At 37.6% G+C, this 25,411-nt stretch overlaps 1 protein-coding gene across 3 annotated transcripts in view; it reads left to right on the forward strand.

Moving 5' to 3' along the window:
* The window catches only part of LOC131366029 (aquaporin-4), a 38,490-nt gene extending 13,400 nt beyond the window's left edge, over window positions 1-25,090 (forward strand). Inside the window, exons 3-8 of one of the 3 annotated variants that reach the window (XM_058410119.1) lie at window positions 18,111-18,153; window positions 19,127-19,321; window positions 23,195-23,356; window positions 23,954-24,118; window positions 24,357-24,437; window positions 24,564-25,090. In XM_058410119.1, the coding sequence (XP_058266102.1) occupies window positions 18,139-18,153; window positions 19,127-19,321; window positions 23,195-23,356; window positions 23,954-24,118; window positions 24,357-24,437; window positions 24,564-24,779 (834 nt within the window). In that variant the 5' untranslated portion in view covers window positions 18,111-18,138 and the 3' untranslated portion in view covers window positions 24,780-25,090. Of the gene's footprint in view, window positions 1-18,065; window positions 18,154-19,126; window positions 19,322-23,194; window positions 23,357-23,953; window positions 24,119-24,356; window positions 24,438-24,563 lie in introns of those variants that run through there. The other 2 variants (XM_058410118.1, XM_058410120.1) reach the window with 2 other exon arrangements.
* The last annotated feature ends 321 nt before the right edge of the window (window positions 25,091-25,411 follow it).

Consider the following 25,411-nt stretch of genomic DNA (forward strand, 5'->3'; position numbering starts at 1 on the left):
CCTTTCACTGGAACTACAGGGTGAAAACTAAACATGGTCCAGCATGACAATGCCCCTTGAAGTCTATGATGACATAGTGTGAAAAGGTTGGAGTGGAACATAACTCATGAAGCGATCAGCACAAAGCCCTGACCTCAACCCCACTGAACACCTTTGGGATGAAAACCAACTGTCCCTCACACCTCCTTCCCTGATCTCATTAATGTTCTTGTGGCTGAATAGGTGAAACCCCACAGCCACTTTTCAGAATCTAGGTAAAAGTGTTTCTAGAAAAGTGGAGTTTATTTTATATAAAAGACAGACTAAAACTGGATTGGGATGTTCGAAAAACTCATATTGGTGTGATGGTTAGGTGTGGCCATATAGTGCATATACATTTGTGCATAACATGTTTATAACTGTCTTCTACAGTATATATTTATACAGACATTAAACAATAAATATATTTTTATACTTTCAGTTTTAATGTAAGGGTATCTACATCCAAAACAGGTGAATGGTGTAGAAATATACATATATGTTTATATTTGGTCCAAGCCTTTAGTGTCTCTGTCTTCAGTTTTTAAGTTTTGACTGGCTTGAGGTCAGGTGACTGACTTTTGTAAATTCACTGAAAAACATTCCACTTGAAACAGTCTTGGGCTGTTTTTAAAGTACACTTCAGGTCATTGTCCTACTGCACTTTGAAGCATCATCCAGTGAATTTCTAAGCATCTGCCTATTTCTGAGCAGATAATATAGCCCAATATATTTAAAAATTCATCCTGGTCCTTTTGTCAGCAGTCACAAAAAAAAGGAATCAGTTCCACTGGCAGTCATGCCCACACCCTAAGATGAGGTTTTATGCTTCAAATCACGATCAGTTCCTTCCATTCTTCATACTATTATCTTCCCAAAAAACCCACCTATCCTAGAAACTATCGCCTTGCAACAAGAGTATTTGATGACTGCCATTTGACCGGGAGAGCACAGGTATCTTTGAAGATGAACAGAAGGTTTTCAGACGTTCCCAGTGGCATGGTAAAATCTCCAAATAAATTATGTGTATATGTTTTAAGCAGTTATAGTGTGCTTTGATTGCTTAGTAGACGATTTACATGCAAATGACTGAACACATGCAGAACACTTTTGGCAGAGGTCTAGTGTCCTTGTGTAATTCAGTCTGAGAGTGGCGCTCTAATGTTGATTGGTAGGCTCGACATACATACATACATATATATAGATATATAAAAATACACACCTTAATGTAGTATTCAGTGTGTTTGAATATTGATTTAGAATATTACAATTTGAGGGGGAAAAAAGCCAATTCTCAATACAATTAACCAAGTAACCATGAGCACATGGGAACTGGGTTATTTAACAAAACAAATGAGCTATTTACAGGCTTTTGTTAAACTAAAAGATTTAATTAAATCCTTTACTGATTGAATTTTTGCAATTATTTCCCTTCATAGAATGTGGAATGAAATTGTCATGTTTGAACAACCTACAACAATTGTTTGTTGTACATTTTTTTATATCTGGCATGTCAGGGCCAGGTTGTCTGATAGTTTTCTAACTGACAATCAAACAAGTAATGTAACAGAAACTTGACACTATTACACCCAGGATTGTCTTTGCCAATTTCCATGCTCACCCAGGATGATCTGTGCCACATGCCATGTTCACATTTCATTACAGACATTACAGACTCATATACGCTATGCTAATGCAGATGATATAGCATTTTCCAGAACTACAATCACAGGAGGAGGCCTGTAACCAAATTTTGGAGTGATTTAGGCACTTTCCCACTTTTCTTTACAACATTGGTTAAGTTCACTAATGTTTTAGGGCATTCATTTATGTACAATATCCAGACTCTTAATAGGGGCTGAGGTCTATATTTTTAGATGGCCATTGCAGCACATTGATTTTTTTTTTCTTTTTCTTTGCCCAGGTTGAGCTGCTTGCAAGATGACCTCATATTTGTCTCAAGTTTATTCTGGTATAAAGTTCCTGTCTGTAAAACAATCATATTTTGATGTTTCACCACATATTTACATTAGAAAAATGGAAAGCGTGACACCCTATGTCTGTTTACTTCATAACATAGCCAACTTAGTCTGCCAAAGCCATGAGCTGAACATATCCATCTCACTTTATGACATAGTATAATCTAGAAACTCTGAAAATATTATTGGAATAATGCTGAACACATTTATGGGTTAATAATGTAGGATTGATTCAGTTTATATGGAATTTTATATTTTCAAGTAGAAGAATATTCCCATAAAGTTGAGTCGCAGCTGCCTTTCACACTTCAACGTAGCATAGAACCTGCGTAGTAACATTTTTGCCACAAAGCAAAAATTGCTATTTTTACCATTTGGATAATCAGTGTGCCACATTATCTAACCCTGTTTGTTTTGTAATATATTTCCGTGCCCTGAGAAAAAAGTAAATCCATGCACGGCCAATGCAGCTCTGACATGAATGTGGATATGACTGCTCTACCTAACCGAACCATGCAGCACAACTCTATGAGTTGCAAAGCGGAGCCAATTATTTGCATTACCAGAGAAAGTGCAGCGTTAACCCATTTATTGTTTGTACAGAGCTCTCCACTATCAGTGGGTTGGTCTACATGTTTCCTGTGCATTCAGGATGATCTTATTTAATATTAATTACTAAAACAATATTGAATAAAACAAACTTTTAGCGTGTTTTCTAAACTTTTGTTTAGCTTGGGGAACATACACAACCAGAATATTGTGAAACTAGTGAAATGACTCATTGCAGCAAGCAGATCAATTTAGCCTTCTTGTTTTCTGGCCTTGGTTCTGGATTGTTACTAAATAAGTATGCCTGTTCTGAGACAATGTTTTATGCTACAAGAAATGATAGCATCACCTTCCTGAGTAGGAAGGATACTGTCTCACCCTAACAGGCTAGCCTTGCCCGCAAAAATCTCCAATTATTTATAAAGCCTGCATTGCTTTTGGAGTACCACATCTTGCAGAATCTGGATCTTACAACTTTCACCTATGCCCACTGTTTGTGGATTTTTTCTTTGCTTTCAAGAATATATTCCCTGACTTATTCATGGATAAACTGAGGCAGTTTAACATATATTCAAATGTCTGCCGCTGGATTATCCATTTGCTGTCTAACTGGAAAGAGTACATCAGAATGGGTCACCACTTCTCAGACCTTCTCTACCTCCACACTGGTGCTCCAATAGGTTGCTCAATCAAGCTCACAAATAGCTTAATTCATATGAAGAATGGTGAGTCCACATTTTGAACAGAAGTGAGTTGTGTGGTTGCATAGTGTGCAGCTAATCAATTTTAGTTTAACATGAAAAAACTCTTGAGGTGGTTATTCACATACTACAGACACAAATGGCTCAAAATCCAGCAGTGTAGAGTCACACAAATTCATGCATTCCATGATCCAACAGGACCTCAATAGGCACAGAAACAATCACCAAGAATTTTTGCAATGCCTGCATTTTCTGCAATTCATTATTTTTTACATCAGCCAATTCCTCCAGATCTGCCTCCTCAATGGTTGTGCAAAGGCTGTCAGAGTATAATATATATACATATAAAAAATACTATTGTAGTGTTTTTTTTTTTGTTGTTTTTTTAAGTTAACTTAAAAAGTTAAGGCAACCAGCTGAAAAGCAATTTTAGTAGTCACATATCTCATAAGCACTCAACTGTGTCTGTGTTTGAAGTTGTGCCAAATTATTTTAAAAAGTGGATTAAAACCGCTGGTCTAACAAGTCAGAATGAGTTTATTTAAAGTTGAATAGAGGGGTTGACTAAACTTAAAAAAAAGAGTAGGCACAACTACACATACCTTAAGTTCATTAAATTAAAAAAAGCTTTGCAGCTGGTTGCATTAAAATTTTAAAGTTGGTTCAACTTAATTTTCATCTTTTACTTTAAAACTTTAAATCTTGCATTCAAATTTCTCACGCAGATTCCTATATGGCCCTCACTTCAAAAATCAAACACAGGGATTGCAAAGCATACTGTAAACACTATACAAAAGACAAAAGAAAAATGTTTATTTGACAATTCTGCAAAGTAACATTTTCTGTCAGCATGGAATACAAACTGGAAGTCAAAAATACTCCAGTCAACAATTCACATTTATTTTATTTATTTAAAAATGGCAAATGAAGAAAAGAGGGAAAAAACTTAATAATTTACTCTTGTAATGCCATTAAAGTGCTGGAGTAATACAACTTTTAAAGTGCCAAAGTAATATTAAAATACAATAAACAATAAACAATACTTCAGAGTTTCAACTTCAAAACAATCAAGTATCAACAAAACTCAAAACGGTCTTTTTGGCACATTGTACTGTTACAGATACAGCCGCTGAACAAGCAACAAATCAATGATTGCACTTTTGATTATCCATATGGACTGCATGCCAAAGGTTTTTGGACACCCCTCCAAATCATTGAATTCAGGTGTTCCAATTATTTCCATGGCCACATGTATATAAAATCAAGCACCTCGGGCCAAGCTGCATCCAAGCCTTACATCACCAAGTGCAATGCAAAGTGTCGGATGCAGTGGTGTAAAGCACACCGCCACTGGACTCTAGGGCAGTGGACATGTGTTCTCTGGAAATCCGATGGACGAGTCTGGGTTTGGCGGTTGCCAGGGAAACAGTACTTGCCTGACTGCATTGTTCCAAGTGTAATGTTTGGTAGAGAGGGGAATATGGTGTGGGTACCAAGACATTTTGGACAATTTCATGCTCCCAACTTTGTGGGAAGAGTTTGGGTATGGCCCCTTCCTGTTCCAACATGACTGCGCACCAGTAGACAGAGTCCTGACCTCAACCCAATAGAACACCTTTGGTATGAATTATAGCGGCGACTACGAGCCTGGCCTTCTCGTTCAACATCAGTGCCTGACCTCACAAATGTGATTCTGAAATTAACTCTGCCTACAACACATAATCCACTTAAATACAATTTACTGTATTAACTTACACACTCTGTATATTTCCGTATGTTTTGATACATTCCCCTCTAATTTTACCAAGTAAACTGAACATTAGCTTTAAATGAATGCCTCTGAATAGTCTTTTCTGAACATAACGTTACATTTTACAAAGTATTTTTGTAATTTATTTAGGTTATTTTCTATCATTAATCTAAAAGAAAACTTCCCTGAACCAGGGAATATCCAACCCCTTCCACAGCACAGTTAATGAGGTGAAAACCTGTGCAAAATGCCCCAAAGAAAGACTGCACATGCGTAATGACAGGAATGGAAACTTTCGAGTGAATAAATAAAAATATTAAATGTTATTAAATTAAAACTTAAATGTTTATTTTCATTTTAGAAAATAGTAGTAAACATGCAGTTCAATCGTTTTTATAACTAAACTCAACACTGTGCATCAAAATTTGTCCTTTTGTACTTTTTTTAGTGTGGCTTCATCACTATTTATTCAATTCAGTTAAATTGTGTTTATGTAGCACTTTTTACAATGTACATTGTCAATAAGCTTAATAGAAATCTTTTTTTTTATTAACCTTTAATTACAATTTGTCATTACTCTTCTATAACTGTACCTGCTGTGCTAAGAAAAAAGGAACTTGAGTATGAGCATAATTAGTATTAGCTTTAAATCTCTTGTATAAGATTGAAGTTATCAACTGTTAAATGATTGAGACTTGAGTGAAAATTGTTCTTATTCACTGCAGTTTCAGGCAAAGGAAGAGAACATCCACACCCAATTTTAGGATGCCCATATGGGACTATCCACAGTAATCCCAATGTTGATTTAGGCTATTCAGGCTAGTTCTTCCTCAGTAGCTGAGTGACTTTCAGGTAATTAAATCTCCAATCATAATAATTTAATGTGCCTACAGATGCCTGTAGCTCAAATAATGAATCACTTGGGGTTTTCTTTGTATCTTTGCTGGGACGTCCACTCCTGGGAAGATTGGCAACTGATGGCTCTCAATTTGTAAAGAATCCTTCTCACTGTAGAATGGTCAAGTTCAAATAGTTTGGACATGGCTTAACCTGATGACCAGCAACAATTGATTTTGTGAGGTCATGGCAAAATCCTGTTTCTTCATATAATTTGACACACAACTGAGTTCTCCAGAACACCAAACACCAAAAGTTCTGCTTTTATACATGTAATTGCGCCTCTTGACACTTAACTAATCTTGTGGATTTCGTTAGTAGCACCTAGTTACTAATTACTGTCTAAAAGATAGATTTCATTTTTTACACTTGATATCTGAATGTTTATTTTTTGGAAAAAAAATAGCTACATATTGAAATCTGTTTTTGTTTTGTTTTTGTATTTGTGACAGATGCCCTTATCCAGAGCAACTTAAATTTTATCAAATTTTTTTTATACAACTGAGCAACTGAGGGTTAAGGCCTTGCTCAGGGGCCCAGCAGTGGCAACCTTCTAATCCAGTGGTTCCCAACCTTTTTTAACTCACGGCCCACACAACCAAACACATATGTTTCCGCGGCCCACTGCAAAAAAATTAAATGAACCCGCTATTTGTGTCGGGTTAGTAACTGAGTACTCAGAAGCAAGACTGTTAACTGTCTTTATTGAATAAACTGGTAATGTTGAATAAACAGAAAATGTACATAACGTTTCACCAAGCCCCGAGACACTCGGGTTGACAATTCTTAAGTAAACAGGAAAACAAATCCATTCAGAGGTCGGCAGCGGGGAGACCGTCACCGGAGCAATCAGAGGGAACAGGCAGAGCAGGGTTGAGACGAGCAGTCAAAACCGGCAGAGAACTCCAACACTGGACAAAGCAAGACTAGAGTCAGGCTCGAGTGAGAAGCGCAAATCGAGAGCAGATATAGAGCGAACAATTTAAGAGAGATAAACCAATGAGCGGCTGAGCTGCGTGCAGCCGGCACGTTAAAGAGAAAAACAAAGACACAAGGGAAACTGAGACCGCGATCAAACCCGCTTCCTGACGCTTTTTAATTTTTAATTGCAATGTGTTAAAGTACAAATTTAGTAAAACGAATAACATGCAAAAAAAAAAACCTTCTTGACTTGTTCACATGACAATTAGACATCATAAACAATAAACAACAATCTGTCACTCACCTAATGAGAAGGTTGGTGCTGTTTAGCATTGACTAAGCGCTGTATGTCGGGCTGAAATGAAGAAAGTTGCAATCGAAGATCAGGCTCGACGTTAAGCTTATTCAGGTATTTTGTCTTAAGTGCCACCAACGCAGAAAATCCTGCTTCGCATAAATATGTTGTCGGAAATGGCATCAAAAACCTCAGAGCTTTGTCAGAAAGATCAGGATACTCGGAGAGAGTAAGAATCCAAAAATCCGTCAATTTTTTTGTGAGAAAACGTTAATTTTAAAGCACTGTCACAAGATAAGTCAATGAGGCTGTCGTGGTCTTTTGCACTTAAACTTGTGACGGCTCCCTCACACAAGTTTGCAAAAGGATTTTCAATCCAGGTAACCTGAACATCTGGAGATGGAAAGTAGTCATGCAGCTGGCTTTTCAGTCCTTGGAGATGCTCTTCAATCAGCTTTTTAACTGAGGTGGGCAGGCTCGTGCCTTCTTCTGACAAAAAATGTGACAAATTCTCAAACGATTCGGATTTTGATTTGCAAATTCGCCCGGCCCAAATGTCCAGTTTCTTTATTGTGGCTTCAATTTTTTTTTGGACTTGAAATGCTGTCACTGATTTGCCTTGAAGACTCAAGTTCACTCCATTTAGGTGATTGAAAATATCAGAAAGGTAGGACAATTTTGCAAGCCACTCAAAATCACTGAGGCGGTCCGAAAGGGGAAAATTTGAGTCGGAAAAAAAATCCGTGCTTCGTTGCATAATTCAAAGAGACTAGTAAGCACCCGGCCTCGTGAAAGCCATCATACCTCAGTGTGTAACAGAAGCTGAACATGGTCACTTCCCATTTCTTCACAGAGAAGTCGAAACAAACGTGACTGAAGTGGCCTAGTTTTTATGAAATTGACTATTTTAACAGCCTCATCCAAGACACATCTCAGATCTGTGGGCATCTTCTTGGTAGCTAGTGCCTCCCGATGTAAACTGCAGTGGACGGAGCTCATAAGCGGCCCAACTGTTTTCACGCACGCAACGACTCCGTTGCGATGCCCCACCATGGCTCTTGCTCCGTCTGTGCTCAGACCTACGCATTTAGACCAATCGAATCCATTTGAAACAATAAATGCATTCAAAATATCAAAAATGGCTTCGGCAGTTGTTTGAGCCGGCAGCGGCTTACAGAAAAGGAATTCCTCTTGTAATTCTCCATTATTAACATACCGTACAAAGGCAAGGAGGTTGGGAAGGTTTGCTATATCGGTCGATTCATCCGACTGTAGGGCATAAAAGGGACTCTCTCGAATGTGTTTAACCAACTTCTGAGTTATATCATCTGCCATTTCATTTATTCTTCTCTCAACCGTATTGTCCGAAAGTGAAATCAGATTTAACCGCTTGCGGGCCTTTTCTCCACACATCACGCCAACCATTTCTTTCGCGGCTGGTAAAATCAAAGTTTCACCAATTGTGTGTGGTTTTCCAGCCTTCGCGATTAGTTTTGCAACGCGATAAGATGCCTCCACTGCTTTACTGTTGTCGTTGCCAGAGAACGCAGTTTCAAGAGTTTTTTTCTTGCTTTGATACTCTTTAAGTTTGTTCTCAAAAAACTCAATTGGCTTGGACGCATATTCACTGTTTTGTTTCCAAGTGCCGTTGTAATTTGCTCGGTTTTAAAGCTTCATTTGACAAGACTTCTGAGCATACAACAGAGCTGTAGCTCATTCTCCACTCCCACACATGTGAAACCTAGCGCTAGGTACTCGCTGCTATAATTTCTTCGTTTAAGTTTATTTTGAGTCTTTTCAGTGTCCTGCTTACTTGTCGATGAAGAAACGTCTGTATTTGTCCTTTTCAGCGATCCCGTTGACAACCATTTATCCATGTTTACATCTGTTTTAGCATGTATGCAGCAAAAATATGTTAGATAGCCTAAATTGGCGGGTTGTTATTAAACCAATCAACTAGATGGAATAGTGAATGCATAGTAACAGTTTATTATTAATTTTTCGTTATTTAATTATATATCAAATTATGATATTTAATTATGACTACACATTTTTCATACATTAGCATTATTATTATTTCTATTGATAATAAATAGCGGCCCCCCTGCAATACCGTTGCCCACAGGTTGCGTCACCACGCGGCCCACAGGTTGAAAACCACTGTTCTAGTCAGTAGTCCAGCTCCCTAACCACGAAACTACATACATCCACGTCCACCATTCATCCAAGGTAGAGTCCTTACCACATTCATAGATCTAGGTACTGTTGGCCACACATGCAAAGAGACATTGAACACACCATTGCTTGATGCACCACTTGTGTCACAGCCAAGGCTCCCCACCACTCATATCCGAATCTCTGTGGTCCAACCTAGCATTTGACTTTCTCACTGACCTTCCATAATCTGCTGGCAATGCTGGTTTGTTTCTCCAAGTCCTTGTGGTTTCCTTTTGGTTCCACTAACAAGCCTTAGAAACAGCAGATTTAAAAGACATAGATAGTGACTGTGGGCCGCAATTAACTTAAGTCTAGAGTATGGGCAGACTTCATGGAAAAACTAGGTATTAATGTCAACCTAACTTCTGGTTACCACCCTGAATTCAACTGGCAAATAGAGTGAACAAACCAGGAGATCAGCTGCTTTCTGTGCATGTTCTGCAGCTCCAAACTTGAGGACTAGACCCATTTCCTCTTCTGGGCAGAATATGCAAAGAACTCCCTGTGACACTCAGTTTACCAGCCTACACTTCTCCTGCGGAAAGCCAACATTACTGATTCCTGATTCCCCTGCATCATCGATGCAATTTAAAAGTATGACAAATTTGTATGTATCAGAATTTGAACAATTATTATATAATGGAATCTACAGTGGTTGCATGAACGTGATGTGGATGCGTTTTTAGTGAGCTCCTCGCGGGTGAAATTTCAGCTATATAGAAACCAGACCCAGAAATTTATTTCATTTATTCTCTCAGTGTGATATGATTTGTGAACATATACTGACACAAAGTTAGTGGGCATTGTGTGTATAATGGCAGCTCCTGGCAGCAAATGAGGTGGCATAGAGACGCGGGATACCACGGCTAACGTTAGCTCGGCTGACCCTAGAGGTACTCATAAGGGGGATTCACTCTCAGCTGAAATGTTCAAACAATCGCTCGAATCCATGAAAAATGACATTTGTGTCAAGATTGAGAGTGCGGTTAGTGGTCTACAATTAGACATAAACGGTGTTAAAAAAGAGCTGACATCGGCTGTTGCCACAATACAGCAATCGCTTAGCTCACAAGAGGAGCGGCTGAGAGCCGTTGAGGAATCGGCGACGGCCATGAGTGATACTCTCGTGTGCCTTGAAACTACCGTGGCCAAACTTCAAACCGAGGTTAATGCTTTATCTTTAAAGTGCGAAGATCTCGAAGGCAGATCAAGGAGAAATAACATCAGACTGATCGGAGTCGGTGAAGGAGAAGAGGGCAATCGTCAGACAGAATTTGTTTCAGACTTTCTCCACGACCTGTTGAACCTTGAAGAGAAACCACTGCTCGACCGAGCTCACAGGTCACTTCAGCCAAAGCCCAAACCAGCCAGGCAGACCCTTCATTGTTAGGGTTCACGTCTACCACATCCGTGAATTCTCCAAACTCCAAACAGATTCTCCAAACTGCACGCCAAAGCGGAAAGCTGACCTACAAAGGAAAACCTGTCTTTCTCTTCCCCGATCTTACAGCTAGCGAGGCCAGGAAAAGAGCGGCGTTTGGTGAAGTGCGCAAATATCTGCGGAATGTTCAAGGAGCCCGATTCGGCTTTCGTCACCCTGCCAGATTTCGTATCACTCTGCCAGGTAACACGGAGCAGCTTTTCACAGATCCTCAGAAAGCAATGGAATATGTAAAAAACACTCAGGCAGCTGGCGCGAATGGAACTGCAGTCTCACCGTAGAAGATGGGAACTCCTGATATGTCCTATTTGTGGTCTTTTGAGGACAGTGTCCACTCTGCAGTGCTGTCAGGTACTTTACTTCTGTGATGATCTTGGAAGGATCACACTTTATCTTGACCAGTGTGTTTTTTCTATTTTATTTCTAAAAATTGCTGTTTAATCCCTCAGCATGCGTTGATTGGTGTGATATTTTCATTTTACTATTATTATTATTGTTATTATCATTGCTTATCTATTTGTTTATTCTATTTTTACTCCTTTTATACTTCACTTGTTTTTACAGTTTTGCAAAATAATGCGCTGGTCTTTAGTTTGTCTATAGTTAACTGGGTAGACACTTATGTTATGGTCTGTGTACTGAATTTATGTCTCTTCACCTGATGATACGCTCAGTTTAAGTTTTGCGTATCCTAGACGCTAAGTTTATCGTCTGTGTTTTCTTGTTTTGTATGGGGTCTCGCATACACCTAGTTCGGGGAGGTGTTGGAGCAGGTGGGGGTTACGGGTTTGTTGCTTTTCAGAATATTTTGTTTTATTTTTTCTGTTTCTCTCCTTTTCCTATTGTGGTGGCTATATATTATGCATTGCACAATCTATTCTTTTTGCTCATTTTCAATATCACTTTACATGTCTCCAATATTTTTCTCTCACCTTTATGTCTATAAACAAAGTCATTAATTTTGTAAGCTGGAACGTCTTGGCCGTCCTTCTAAGCTTAACAAAGTGATAACTCATCTGGATAGCTTACAAGTTAGAATTGCCTTTTTGCAGGAAACCCATCTTAATATTTCTGACCACACTAAATTGCATAGAAGATGGGTCACACAATCTTTTCACTCTTCATTTTCTAGTAGAGCAAGGGGAGTTGCTATCCTTATTCATAAAGATATTTCTTTTAATCCCTCAGATGTGCTGTCTGACCGTAATGGCAGATACATTATAGTATCTGGGCTGCTGTTTAACACCCCTGTGGTTTTGGCGAATATCTATGCGCCTAACTTTGATGACGATAAATTCTTTACTAAGTTCCTTTCTGTCCTGCCGAATCTGTATTCTAGTTATTTGATTATTGGGGGAGATTTCAATCTTTGTTTAAATCCTCAACTTGACAGAGCTTCTCAATGAGGAACAATTCTCTCAAATTCTGCAAAAATAATAAATTCTTTTCTCAATGATTATGCTGTCACAGATGTTTGGCGATTTCTGAACCCATTTACTCGTGGCTATTCTTTCTTTTCCCTTGCTCATCAATCTTTCTCCCGCATTGACTACTTTTTAATTGACAACAAGCTCTTACCATTGGTTCAACATTGTACTTACAATGCAGTTGTCATTTCTGACCATTCTCCTCTTACTCTAGGCCTGAGGTTTGAATTTAGATACACGCAGCGCCCACTGTGGAGACTGAATGTTCGCCTGCTAACTATTGAGGACTTTGTCCAGACTATTTCTTCCCAAATAGACTTTTTTGTCAGCGTGAACGCTACTCCAGATATAACATTCGGCACAATCTGGGAAGCATTTAAGGCCTATATTAGAGGTCAAGTCATATCTTACATGTCATTTGAAAAGAACAAACAGAGGAGGTCTATGGCAGATCTGACGGATCGTATTTCGCAGTTAGAAAATCAATATATAAATAACCCTTCATCTATTATACTTAAAGAATATCTTCTCTTGAAAACCGATTTCGACACTCTTACTACTGTTGCTACTGAAGAGATGTTGATTAAATCAAGACATGCTTACTATGAGTATGGGGAGAAGGCAAACAGGCTTTTAGCCCATCAGCTCAGACAATCCTCTGCTTCCCATATTATTTCAGCTATTAAAGCACACAATACCTTACTGTCAGATCATTAGGAAATCAATAACTCATTTTTGGAATTTTATCGGTTATTGTATTCTTCTGAACAAACCTCTGATTATGAGGACTTTCATAACTTTTTCAAAGATCTTTCACTACCTCATATCAACACTGAGGCTGTGCAATTCTTAGATGGTGCTATTTCTTTAGAGGAGGTTCACAACGCTATTTCAGCCATGCAGTGTGGTAAGAGCCCTGGCCCGGAGGGCTTTCCAGCTGAATTTTTAAAGAAATTTTCTAGACAAGTAGCCCCCCTTTTGCTAAATATGTACAATGAATCATTAGATCTCGCCTGCCTTCCCCAAACTCTGCGAGAAGCTTCAATAATCATTAATTCTGAAAAAGGGAAAAGATGTTAAATAGCCATCTGACATTAAAGAATGAGAATCTGTTTTTAATATGTGTAGTTCATATCGCCCAATATCTCTTTTAAATGTTGATGTAAAAATTCTAGCCAAAATTCTTGCTTTACGATTAGAAACAGTTCTTCCTAGTATTATCTCCACTGACCAAACTGGCTTTATTAAAAACAGATTCTCATTCTTTAATGTCAGACGGCTATTTAACATCCTCTACCATCCCATGTCTTCATCAATACCTGAAGTTCTGATCTCACTCGATGCAGAAAAAGCTTTTGACAGGGTGGAGTGGGACTATTTATTCCACACTCTTCAGATGTTTGGTTTTGGAGCGAGTTTTATATCTTGGGTCAAGCTATTGTACAAAGCCCCACTTGCCTCTGTTCGTACCAACAATATCTCTTGTGCATATTTCCAGGTTAATCGAGGCACAAGACAGGGTTGTCCTCTGTCACCTTTTTTGTTTGCACTCATAGTAGAGCCTTTGGCCATTGCTCTGCGCCAAAATTTAAAAATAGCTGGTATAACCAGAGGAGGACGAGAGCACAAAGTTTCTCTGTATGCGGACGATTTGATTTTATATATTTCTGACCCGTCTAAATCCTTACCTCATGTCGTCAAAATATTTGATGAGTTCGGAAGGCTCTCTGGCTATAAATTGAATTTACAGAAGAGCGAAATGTTTCCTATCAATAATGCTGCCCGGGGGCTCTCTACCTCTTCTTTCCCTTTCAAAGTCTCGTACTTGTTTACATATCTTGGAATACGTGTACCTAGTACATTTTCAAAACTTTTTACTGAGAATTTCCTTTATTTATTGGAAAGAGTTGAACAGGATCTAAAGCGTTGGGCCCTGCTTCCATTATCAGTTGCAGGTTGAATAAATTCTATCAAAATGAAAGTGCTGCCTAAGTTCAGCTATCTATTTCAGTGTATCCCAGTATTTATTCCCAACTCATTTTTTCGTAAGCTGGATAGCGCTCTCACCTCATTTATATGGAATGGAAAACCTGCTAGAATGAGTAAAAGTCTTCTGCAACGTCCTAAGTCACTGGGTGGAATGTCCTTACCTAATTTTCAGTGTTATTACTGGGCCTGAAATATTCGCCCTATACTGCACTGGCTATATGAAGATCCTGGGGCTGACGCCCTATCATGGATAGCCATAGAATCTGCCTCATGTTTGCCTTCTTCCCTAGCAGCTTTAGTCTACGCTCCCCTTTCTTTTCCCTGCGACAATTTTACTAAAAACCTGCTTGTAAGATCTACACTTAAAATCTGGAAACAGATAAGACGTCATTTCGGATGGCAAACTATGTCCCCCAAATCTGCTATTCATGATAATCATGTCTTCAGTCCTTCAGTGATTGATAAGTCTTTTGCATCATGGCATGCTAAGGGCATTAGGGAAATTAATGATTTGTACGATGAGGGTGCTTTTTGTTCATTTCAGCAGATGTGCGAGCAATTTCATATCCCTAAGAACATTTTTTTCCGCTACCTCCAAATTCGTGATTTTGTGCGTAAAATGTTCCCTCATTTCCCTGCTCCGCCTCCATGTTCTCCATTTGATCATTTACTGGAGGACCCTCCAAGATGGAAAGGCATCATATCGATGCTTTACTGTAAATTTTGGCCCCACTCTATACATCCCTCTCCCAAATAAAAGCTTTCTGGGAAGATGACTTAGGAATGGTTATTTCTGATGAGGACTGGGAATTAGTCTTATATAGAATTCACAAGTCTTCAGTCTGTGCAAAACATGGACTTCTGCAGTGCAAAGTTGTACATCGAGTACACTGGACAAAGCTGAAATTATCTAAGCACTTTCAGCATATAGATCCTGCTTGTGATCGCTGTAGGTTTATCCCAGCCTCTCATGCACACATGTTTTGGTCCTGTATAAAGCTCAGGGGCTTCTGGTCCACTGTTTTTGAAATGGTCTCTGGTTTTTTTAGGTAAATCAATCTCTCCTTGCCCATTGATAGCCATTTTTGGAATAACTCCTGTATCATATAATCTTACAAAGATACAGTCTGACTGTATAGCTTTTATTATGCTGTTAGCCAAACGACTAATATTGCTGAAGTGGAAGGATCAGAGGCCTCCAACTCCAACACAATGGATTCGTGATGTCCTCTTTTTCCTAAAGTTGGAGAAAATCAAACATTCTATAAGAGGCTCATCTAGCCAGTTTAATAAAGCTTGGGGCGCTTTCAAGAAATATGTCAGGGAACATGTTTCATTGTCGGACATAGACTGAATCTTCCAGCATTTTTTTTTCTCTTTGTTTTCTTTCTTCATCAGTTAAACTCTATTGTATCTTACTGATTGTGCATTTTCATTGTTTTCCCAAGCCACACCTGTCTGGCTTTTTTGTTTCCTTTTTGTTTTGTTTTGTTTTTGTAATTTTGTCTTAAAATTCATAAATAAAGTTAAAAGAAAAATAATGGAATGTACAGTGAGGGAAAAAATTATTTGATCCCCTGCTGATTTTGTACGTTTGCCGACTGACAAAGAAATGATCAGTCTGTAATTTTAATGGTAGGTTTATCTGAACAGTGAGAGACAGAATAACAACAAAAAACCCAGAAACACACATTTCAAAAAAAAGTTATACATTGATTTGCATTTTATTGAGTGAAATAAGTATTTGACCCCTTCGCAAAACATGACTTAGTATTTGGTGGCAAACCCTTGTTGACAATCACAGACGTCAGACATTTCTTGTAGTTGGCCACCAGGTTTGCACACATCTCACATCTCATTTTGAACCACTCCTTTGTTGCCTTGGCCGTGTGTTTTGGGTCATTGTCAGGCTGGGATATCCATCCATGACCCATTTTCAATGCCCTGGCTGAGGGAAGGAGGTTCTCATCCAAGATTTAATGGTACATGGCCCCGTCCATCATCCCTTTGATGCGCTGCAGTTGTCCTGTCACCTGGGGATGGTGTACTTGGGGTCATAGGCAGCATTCCTCCTCCTCCAAACATGGCAAGTTGAGTTAATGCCAAAGAGCTGGATTTTGGTCTCATTTGACCACAACACTTTCACCCAGTTCTCCTCTGAATCATTCAGATGTTCACTGGCCAACTTCAGATGAGCCTGTACTTGTGCTTTCTTGAGCAGGGGGACCTTGCGGGCGCTACTGGATTTCAGTCTTTCACGGCGTAGTGTGTTACCAATTGTTTTCTTGGTGACTATGGTCCCAGCTGCCTTGAGATCATTGACAAAATCCTCCAGTGTAATTCTGGGCTGATTCCTCACCGTTCTCATGATCATTGAAACTCCATGAGGTGAGATCTTGCATGGAGCCCCAGACCGAGGAAGATTGACAGTCCTTTTGTGTTTCGTCCATTTGGGAATAATCGCACCAACTGTTGTCACCTTCTCACCAAGCTGCTTGGCGATGGTCTTGTAGCTCATTCCAGCCTTGTGTAGGTCTACAATCTTGTCCCTGACATCCATGGACAGCTCTTTGGTCTTGGCCATGATGGAGAGTTTGGAATCTGATTGATTGCTTCCTTCTGTGGACAGCTGAGCTGAGATTAAGAGCACTCCCCGAGAGTGCTCCTACTGTAATCTCAGTTCATTACCTGTATAAAAGACACCTGGAGCCAGAAATCTTTCTGATTGATAGGGGATCAAATACTTATTTCACTCATTAAAATGCAAATCAATGTATAACTTTTCTGAAATGCGTTTTTCTGGATTTTTTTTGTTGTTATTCTGCCTCTCACTGTTCAAATACACCTACCATTAAAATTACAGACTGATCATTTCTTTGTCAGTGGGCAAACGTACAAAATCAGCAGGGGATCAAATAATTTTTTCCCTCACTGTAAATTTAAATGAAATCTTAGTTAAAGCGGTTCATGGGATTTGATAATTACTTCTGAAACAGTATTTGTTCTAATTTCATTGCAATTTAGTGTTACAAAATCAGCAGGGGATCAAATAATTTTTTCCCTCACTGTATATAGCTGCACAAATGGAAAAAGCCATTTGGGTCTGTGATTCAAAGTAGCATTTTATTTGAATGCCACTTAAAATTGTGAAGAATTTTGAAAAAAAAAAAGAAAAATCAATTTATTATGAACTATTGCCTCATGAGCCAGGAGAAAATACTTCCAAAATTATGGAATATTTAAAAAATAAAAAAAAGAATAAAAAGGGTTCAGTTACATGATGTGTTTCTCATAGCATTTCTAAGATTAACACTAAATGATAGATTTAATGGAGAAATATCATTTGTGTCTTGTCTATGGGCAACTGAGGTGAATATTGAGTATGTGTAATGTACCCTGCCTATAAAATCTGACTAAACTAAGCCTTTCAGGACCAAAGCTTCACAAAAGCCGTCATAGCAACCAAATCACTCCAAAGAGGTTGTCACCATGGCAGTAATGACTGGACTATACAAGTGGAATGATGAAAGGAAAGGGAGGGTGGAGTGTATTTATGCTATGCAAATAGCAGTCTCAGTAGAATTCTCACATTGAATTTATTTCAAGCATACTTATTTTTCATTTTTGTACATTTGATTACGTTGTCTACACAAACATTTTAAACATTTTTAGTTTTATACTATTATTTTATTAAAGCCACTTTTTTTCTTTTTTCTTTTTTTACTTTGTTTTAATCTGCCAGATTAAACAGCAATTATATCATGCTTGTTTTTATGGTGTATGGATGTTCTGTAGTTGCAGACAGAAATGGTGAGAATGTGTTGGCACTGATTGAAATGGGGTGTGGTCTCTGCATTCAGACAGACTTAAGGATGGAGCCATTTTTTATGCCAACACACTCTCCGTCTGTATCTTCCCACATACAGAGACAGGTAAACAAGCCCTCAGTTCAGCATGAATCTACAGGAGGTAAGGCCAGTTTCTGCATAAAATACTGACTCAGAAGCCATCTAATTTTTTTAAATTATTTTTTTTATTATTATTTTACTATTGCTGTATGATATTATTTGCCAAAGAGCCACTTAAAATCTAATAACATTGTGTTCTCTGGAAAATATTGAAAAAAAAAACCCACTATTTATTTATTTGTTTGTTTTTGGTTTGTGTACAGCTTAAGTTAACCAATTGAAAAGATTTTGATTTTGCTTTTCAAAATAAATGCTGGCTTTTTTATACACATTAAATGTGGTACCCACTGGTAGAAAAATTCAGCTGCTAACTGCATAACTGCATTCTGTGTCCAAAATCGACAATCCAGTCAAGCCCTAAATATATCTTTATATGTCTTTTAAATGCTATTTTTACTTTCTTCCCATGGTTCCATCAATCCATTGTGCAAAAATCAAAATCAAAGGTGTTGCTTTGTCAAAGATATTTAATAGACATTTAAATCATTTAATACCTCTATCTCCAGCATGACAGTATTGTGAAGAGTATGCATGTTATGAAGAACACAGATGAGAAACAACATTTAGTACATTTAGTTAGATCTGAAGTAGCTATTGTATGCTTACTTGCTGCAAGGTATACATCTTCATTAGAGCAGCTAAATCATAAATTTAGAAAACTCAATTCATACATGTTTAATCAGGACTATAGTATTGCATATACAGTTTGTATATCTCCCTGTCAGTACTCCAATTAGACTAATCCAAAGTAGATTACAGTTTCTGAAATGGACTTTATTTTCATACAAAAAATGTTGTCTGCATTTAATTAGATTAGATATTCTTACATAGCACTTTGTTTGCAAAAAAAGTGTTTATTATTGTCATCATGATCATTTACTATTATACTATTTATCAGAAGTGTGTTGCCTTTTCCCTATCCCCCCCTCTCTACTTTATTCTGATGTTACTTTAATGTTTTACTGCTGATTCAGGAGTTGAGAAACCCCAAGTTTTGGAGGGGCATACTGGCAGAGATGATGGGCTCTCTGGTCTTTGTATCAGTTGTGTTAGGCTCTTCACTTTCAGGGCATGAGAGTGTCTCTTCTGGACCACTGTACCCAGCACTGGCAGCAGGTATGGCAGCAGTTGGTCTAGGACATTGCTTTAGAAAGATCAGTGGTGCACAGGTAAGAAATTCATGTATATATTTCTTAGCACTTACACTACACACACACACACACACACACACACACATACATATATATATATATATATATATATTTATATATATATATTTATATATATATATATATAGATATATATATATATATATATATATATATATATATTTATATATATATATTTATATATATGGGTGATTCTCACGAAATCTTGGTTTTAAAAATTTCAAACATGAAAATTTTAAAAATGCTTAAATTAACTTTTTTTTCAGACATTAGCAACAAAGTCTGGAGTATTTGTGAACATTAATTTAAAAACTTTTATTTACCATTTAACACCTTTTTGAACATAATTTCCAAAATAAGTCCTAAAAAATCTCATTACCGCAACACTGTGAAAACATTAAAACTGATAGAAAAGCAAATACATTTTACATTAATACATTACACAGTTTTAAAAATGGATTATTTATAGTCATGCACAGTTACTTCAAGTTCTGAAATAATATTTATTTTTACTTTAACAGTTTTTTAAATTTTGACTGATTTCTCTCATTACCGCAACACCTTCCACAATTTACAACCATTTTTCTTTATATTTTGAAGAAATCTGACATTTTTTCAAAATGACATGTCAAACCTGAGAAAACATAATTTTAAGATTCTGCACATGCATTTAAAATCAAAGTACTATATTTCTATTAATTAAATTAACATCTAATAAACATGAGTTTCGGTAATGATATATAGGTTTCGGTAATGAGGTTAGTCTCATAACATGGGAAAAAAACATTTTATGTATACATCATCATATAATATAAACTTGATGCTTACTCTGTGTGTGTGTGTGTGTGTGTTCTATACTGGGCCTGAAGTTGTGGGGTGGGGTAGAGCTTAAATTTAGTCTTTGAAATGAATTGAAAAGTAAAGTAAACAAGAAAAAAAACAAAAAAAAAACAAATTACTAACAGAAGAACAAATAACTGTTTATTTATTATGTAATTAAATTACTAAATTATAACAAAATTGTGCAGCAAATTTATTAGGCTGTTGTCACTTTAAGAATCACACAACCTACATGCCTTAGTGTGGCGGGAATTTCCCACAGTATGAACAGTACACTAAGTCCAGCACCAAAGTCCTGTTATAGTAGTGGCTAAAGGGTTGTGTGTGTGTGTGTATACTCTCATGTACATTTCCTAATACTGTAGGGTGTTTATTGCTAATTATACCTGCTGTAATATCTCCAAACCTAACCTCTCTCTCTCTCTCCTAACCTCCATCTTCTGTACTCCTCCAGCAGTTCTGGGTTTCTGTAGAATTTTTCCCTGAACTTTGTCACCCTGACCTTTGCTAAAGCTTTTTTTCACACTTGCTGATTGTCTACAATGAAAAAAATCATAAAGCAAAATATCAACATTTAGGAAATTTGAAATTAATATTAAATTCATAAGAGATATTTAAGGTTCTCTTTACCACAACTGGTCTTAAATGGTTGCGGTGTATGAGAATGGTGTTGCGAAGGATGAGGTGCATTAGGATGTTTTGCTAACAATAGAGAAGCCATGATGGTTTTTCTAATTTTTTCTCAATGCATATAATAAGACCTCAATAAAGTACATTTTTATAAAAAATGTTCGAAATGTAGAAAACTTCCTGTTTCGGTAATGATAATCAAAAAGTCGTGTTAACATTCTGACAATAGAATATTTAATATTTAACTGGAAAGATATAAAAAGATGATCTTACCTGATCACCATCTTGAAGTAACAGTCCCATGTGCTCCATCACACATAATCAAATTTTATTCACATTCTGTATGTGTGTTTAAACAGTCCTCAAAAAGTGTTGTGGAGGATGAGAACATCAGGCATGGACACATCATTTTCCTACTTTTTTTCATTATTATTATACATGAGTATTCAGTAAAAAAAAAAATTCTGTCATCTAGAATAATCTAGTAGTGTCAGGAATGGAATCAGAGGCAGAGAGAGGATCCAAAGAGTGATTTTTAATTCAAACAGGCAGGAGGGAGAATAAGGAAACTTAGAGAAGAATCAAGCAAACAGAAAATGCACATATGGCTCTCGCACATATGGCTCTCGCTCATAAATAGTCTTAATACTCGCCGCTGCCCTATTTAACGCTTTAAATAGTCTAGTGGGATAGAGTGCAGGTGGTGCTGATTAGAATTCCGGTGATTGTGAGCGCGGGGGTGCGGTAGCAGTAGGCAAGCCCGTGACAAGAAGAACATCCCTTTATTTTTTTTCTAAATTTTTTTATGTTTATTTGTTTAAATTAAATCATAACACACATTCAGACACGCGTTGCAGATGCGTTGCGGTAATGAGAACTTCAGCAGAAAATGCAGCAAAATAGAAAAATAATTCATTCTCATTATTCTCATTCTCATGCTGAAATTACACATTGTGCAAGGTAGAGAACAGTATTGTCTTTATTCTGATACTTTTTTATATTACTAAATTATACTTTTTTTATTTAAAATCATTGGTGCCATGGTGTTTCAATGGTTTCATGAGAATCACCCATATATATAGAGTATATATATATATACAGGGGGAAAAAAAAGAGACCGCTGCAAAATAATCAGTTTCTTATGTTTTTATGTTTTTTTTCTTACAGGTGCATTTATTGGTGAGATGAACAGTTTTCATTTTTTTTCAGTTTCATTTTTTGTGAACTGCTGACAATATTTCTCCTAAATTCAAAATATAACTCAACTCAACTTCAAAATAACCCAATATCATACAATATTTGCAGAGCTTTAATAACTCAAATAAAACAAAATGCAAATAATTTGTAAACAAATTATGTTAATGCTTTGGCTAAATAACATTAAGAAATCAGTATTTGGAGGAATAACCCCTCCATGCTCTCCACCAGTTTTTCACATTGCTGTTGAGTAACTTTATACCACTCAGCTCAGCTTTGCTTAATGGTCTGTGACCATCCATCTTCCTCTAGATGACATTCCAGAAGTTTTCATTCATTCATTCATTCATTCATTCATTCATTCATTGTCTCCCGCTTATCCGTAGCCGGGTCGCGGGGGCAGCAGTCTAAGCAGGGATGCCCAGACTTCCTTCTCCCTAGCCACTTCCTCCAGCTCTTCCAGGGGAATTCCAAGGCGTTTCCAGGTCAGCCGGGAGACATAGTCCCTCCAGCGTGTCCTGGGTCTTCCCCGGGGTCTCTTCCCGGTTGGGCATGCCCGGAACACCTCCCCTGGGAGACGTCCAGGAGGCATCCGAAACAGGTGCCCAAGCCACCTCAACTGGCCCCTTTCGATGTAGAGGAGCAGAGGCTCTACTCCGAGCTCCTCCTGGGTGACAGAGCTCCTTACCCTATCTCTAAGGGAACGCCCTGCCACCTTACGAAGAAAACTCATTTCGGCCGCCTGTATCTGGGATCTTGTCCTTTCGGTCATGACCCAAAGCTCATGACCATAAGTAAGAGTAGGAACGTAGATTGACTGGTAAATTGAGAGCTTTGCCTTTCGGCTCAGCTCCTTCTTCACCACAACAGACCAGTACATAGACCGCGTTGCTGCTGCTGCTGCACCAATCCGTCTGTCAATCTCACGCTCCATCCTTCCCCAGAAGTTTTCAATAGGGTTCAAATCTGTAGCTTAGGTAACGGTCTCTTTTTATATATATATATATATATATATATATATATATATATATATATATATATATTTATATATATATATATATATATATATATATATATGTGTGTGTGTGTGTGTGTGTGTGTGTGTGTGTAGTGTTTGTAGTGCTTGTATGACATGAAGTAAGACACTAAGTAAGAGAAGTAAGAGTCCCTTTTCACTAATTCGTACTAATGTAATTATGGTTTTAGGTGAATCCTGCATTAACTTTGGCCTTATTAGCTACACGGAAACTGGATGCTCTAAAGGCCGTGGTCTATGTGTTTGCTCAGTGTTTAGGAGCCACTGTAGGAGCTTGGATACTCTACATGGTCCTACCCTTAAAATCAGCAGCTAAGATCTATGTCAACAAGGTAATTGTGCCACAAAACAATTAGTGTGTTCATGTCTCTGTGCAGGTTCCAGTATTAGTTCCAGTAAATATTAATTGTAATGCTACAGAATACAAGGCATCCTATTGTTTTTGTGCCTCCAACATTATGGCAACAGTGTGTGTGTGGGTGGGGGGGTATGGGTGGGGATGGAGGCATCTCACATATGGGTGAGATGCTCAGATGTCCACAAACCTTTGGCCATATTATGTACAAATTAGGGTGTAGTTCACATCTGAAATTGAATTTGGGCTTGTTGTAAGCATATGATGTGTAAATAAATGAGTAGTGGAAGAAGGGCTTTGCATTCTGCATAGCTGAATCTGGCAGTGGCAAAGACCCCTGTACCCCTGTGTGTAATATAAGATGGGTTAGAACTAAAGTCTCAAGGACTGGAATAGAAGCTAGTCTAAAAAAAACTGGGAAATTTTTTTTCTTTAGAATTTAATGTTTAATGTGTTCAATTTCTGAATTGGTAAACACTGTGGGGAAAAACATATCAACAGGCTTGAATTTTGAAATAATTATTAAAAATAATGTCTGTTTTCCGCTCGAAACATTCACTCTGACACACCATAGGTACCAATGGAGGGAAATGCAGGGCAGGCTCTGGGGATGGAGATACTTGTCACCTTTCAATTGGTGTTTACCATCTTCTCAGTGGAGGATCAGCGAAAGAGTGAGGATTGTGAACCTGGCAATTTGGCGATTGGCTGCTCCCTTAGTGCAGGGATTTTCACTGCAGTGAGTATGTGTTCATATTTATGACAGTAATGCCAGTATTAATAATTAGCAGTAATTTCTAAATAAACAATAATTTCTAAATCAAAGATTTCCAACATTTTACACTTTGCAGGATGTATTGAATGATATATTGAGATGGTTGTAGATGACATATTAAGAAACCTTTCTTTGAGAAGTTGATACATTTGCTCCATAATATGCTTGATTTTCTCAATGTGTATGCATTATGTGAGCATAGGGTAGAATTTCTGGAGGCAGCATGAACCCTGCTAGGTCTCTTGGTCCTGCAATTATAGTTGGATACTGGGAACACCACTGGGTGAGTTATTTTATATTGCTTAAAGACCAGTGTCATGTGCTAGTGTAAATAACTTGTGAATTAAGTAGACCTAAATACATCTGACACATTAGTAATCAAGCTCAATTAATTTCTTTCATATGCAAGGTGTATTGGATTGGGCCAGTGTTGGGTGCTGTATTAGCTGCCGTGGCTCATGAATTCTTTTTCGCTCCAAGTGCCTCGAGGCAGAAGTTGGTGTCCTGTCTCACCTGTAGGGACATTGAGATATTAGAGACAGCCAGCGTGTCCCGTTCATCTTTATCAACCATCACACAGACAGCTGTGAGGGCCAAGCAAAGCGACAAACTTGACCACAGCTGAATTTTTGTTTTTTACTATACTCATCTATATGCTATATTTGATTTATATTGTACTGTACTACCTACACTGAAGTTGAATATTATATTGTAAAAAACAAAGTATTGTTTGTATGCTACATGTTAAAGAATAATGATGTTTTTTCTTAATAGTAACCTTACCTTTTTGTATCAGAACAGTATGTAATTTAATTTTCAGACTTACTGGAACATATGAAAAATTTCTCAAGACTTATGTATTAATGAAAACCTGCAATGGGATTTTTGGTATGTGGACAGTTAAGGAGTGAGCCTTGAAGGGACAACACCTGTGTATGCACATAAAACTTAAATAAATCTATTGCATTTCTCCAGATTTTTTGCCTCTTTGTATCTTTATTAAGGGAAAAAATCCCAAACATGAAATGTGCGTAAGGAAACAACAATAGTGTGCACACTATAAACAGTATGACCTCAATCCTCCTTTTTTCTACATTTAAGGTCCCAGGACATATAAAAGTAAACCTGTGACAGGAAGTAAAGTAAAGAAAAGTTTCCAAGCATGTTTTGAAAGTTTTGGCTGGACGTTATACTACATGCATTAGAAAAGTGAGAATGCTTCCTGGTGAAATTCAGTGAATGACACTTGATATGGAA

The sequence above is a fragment of the Hemibagrus wyckioides genome, linkage group LG15 (assembly GCF_019097595.1).
Source record: "Hemibagrus wyckioides isolate EC202008001 linkage group LG15, SWU_Hwy_1.0, whole genome shotgun sequence".
Taxonomy (NCBI): Eukaryota; Metazoa; Chordata; class Actinopteri; order Siluriformes; family Bagridae; genus Hemibagrus; species Hemibagrus wyckioides.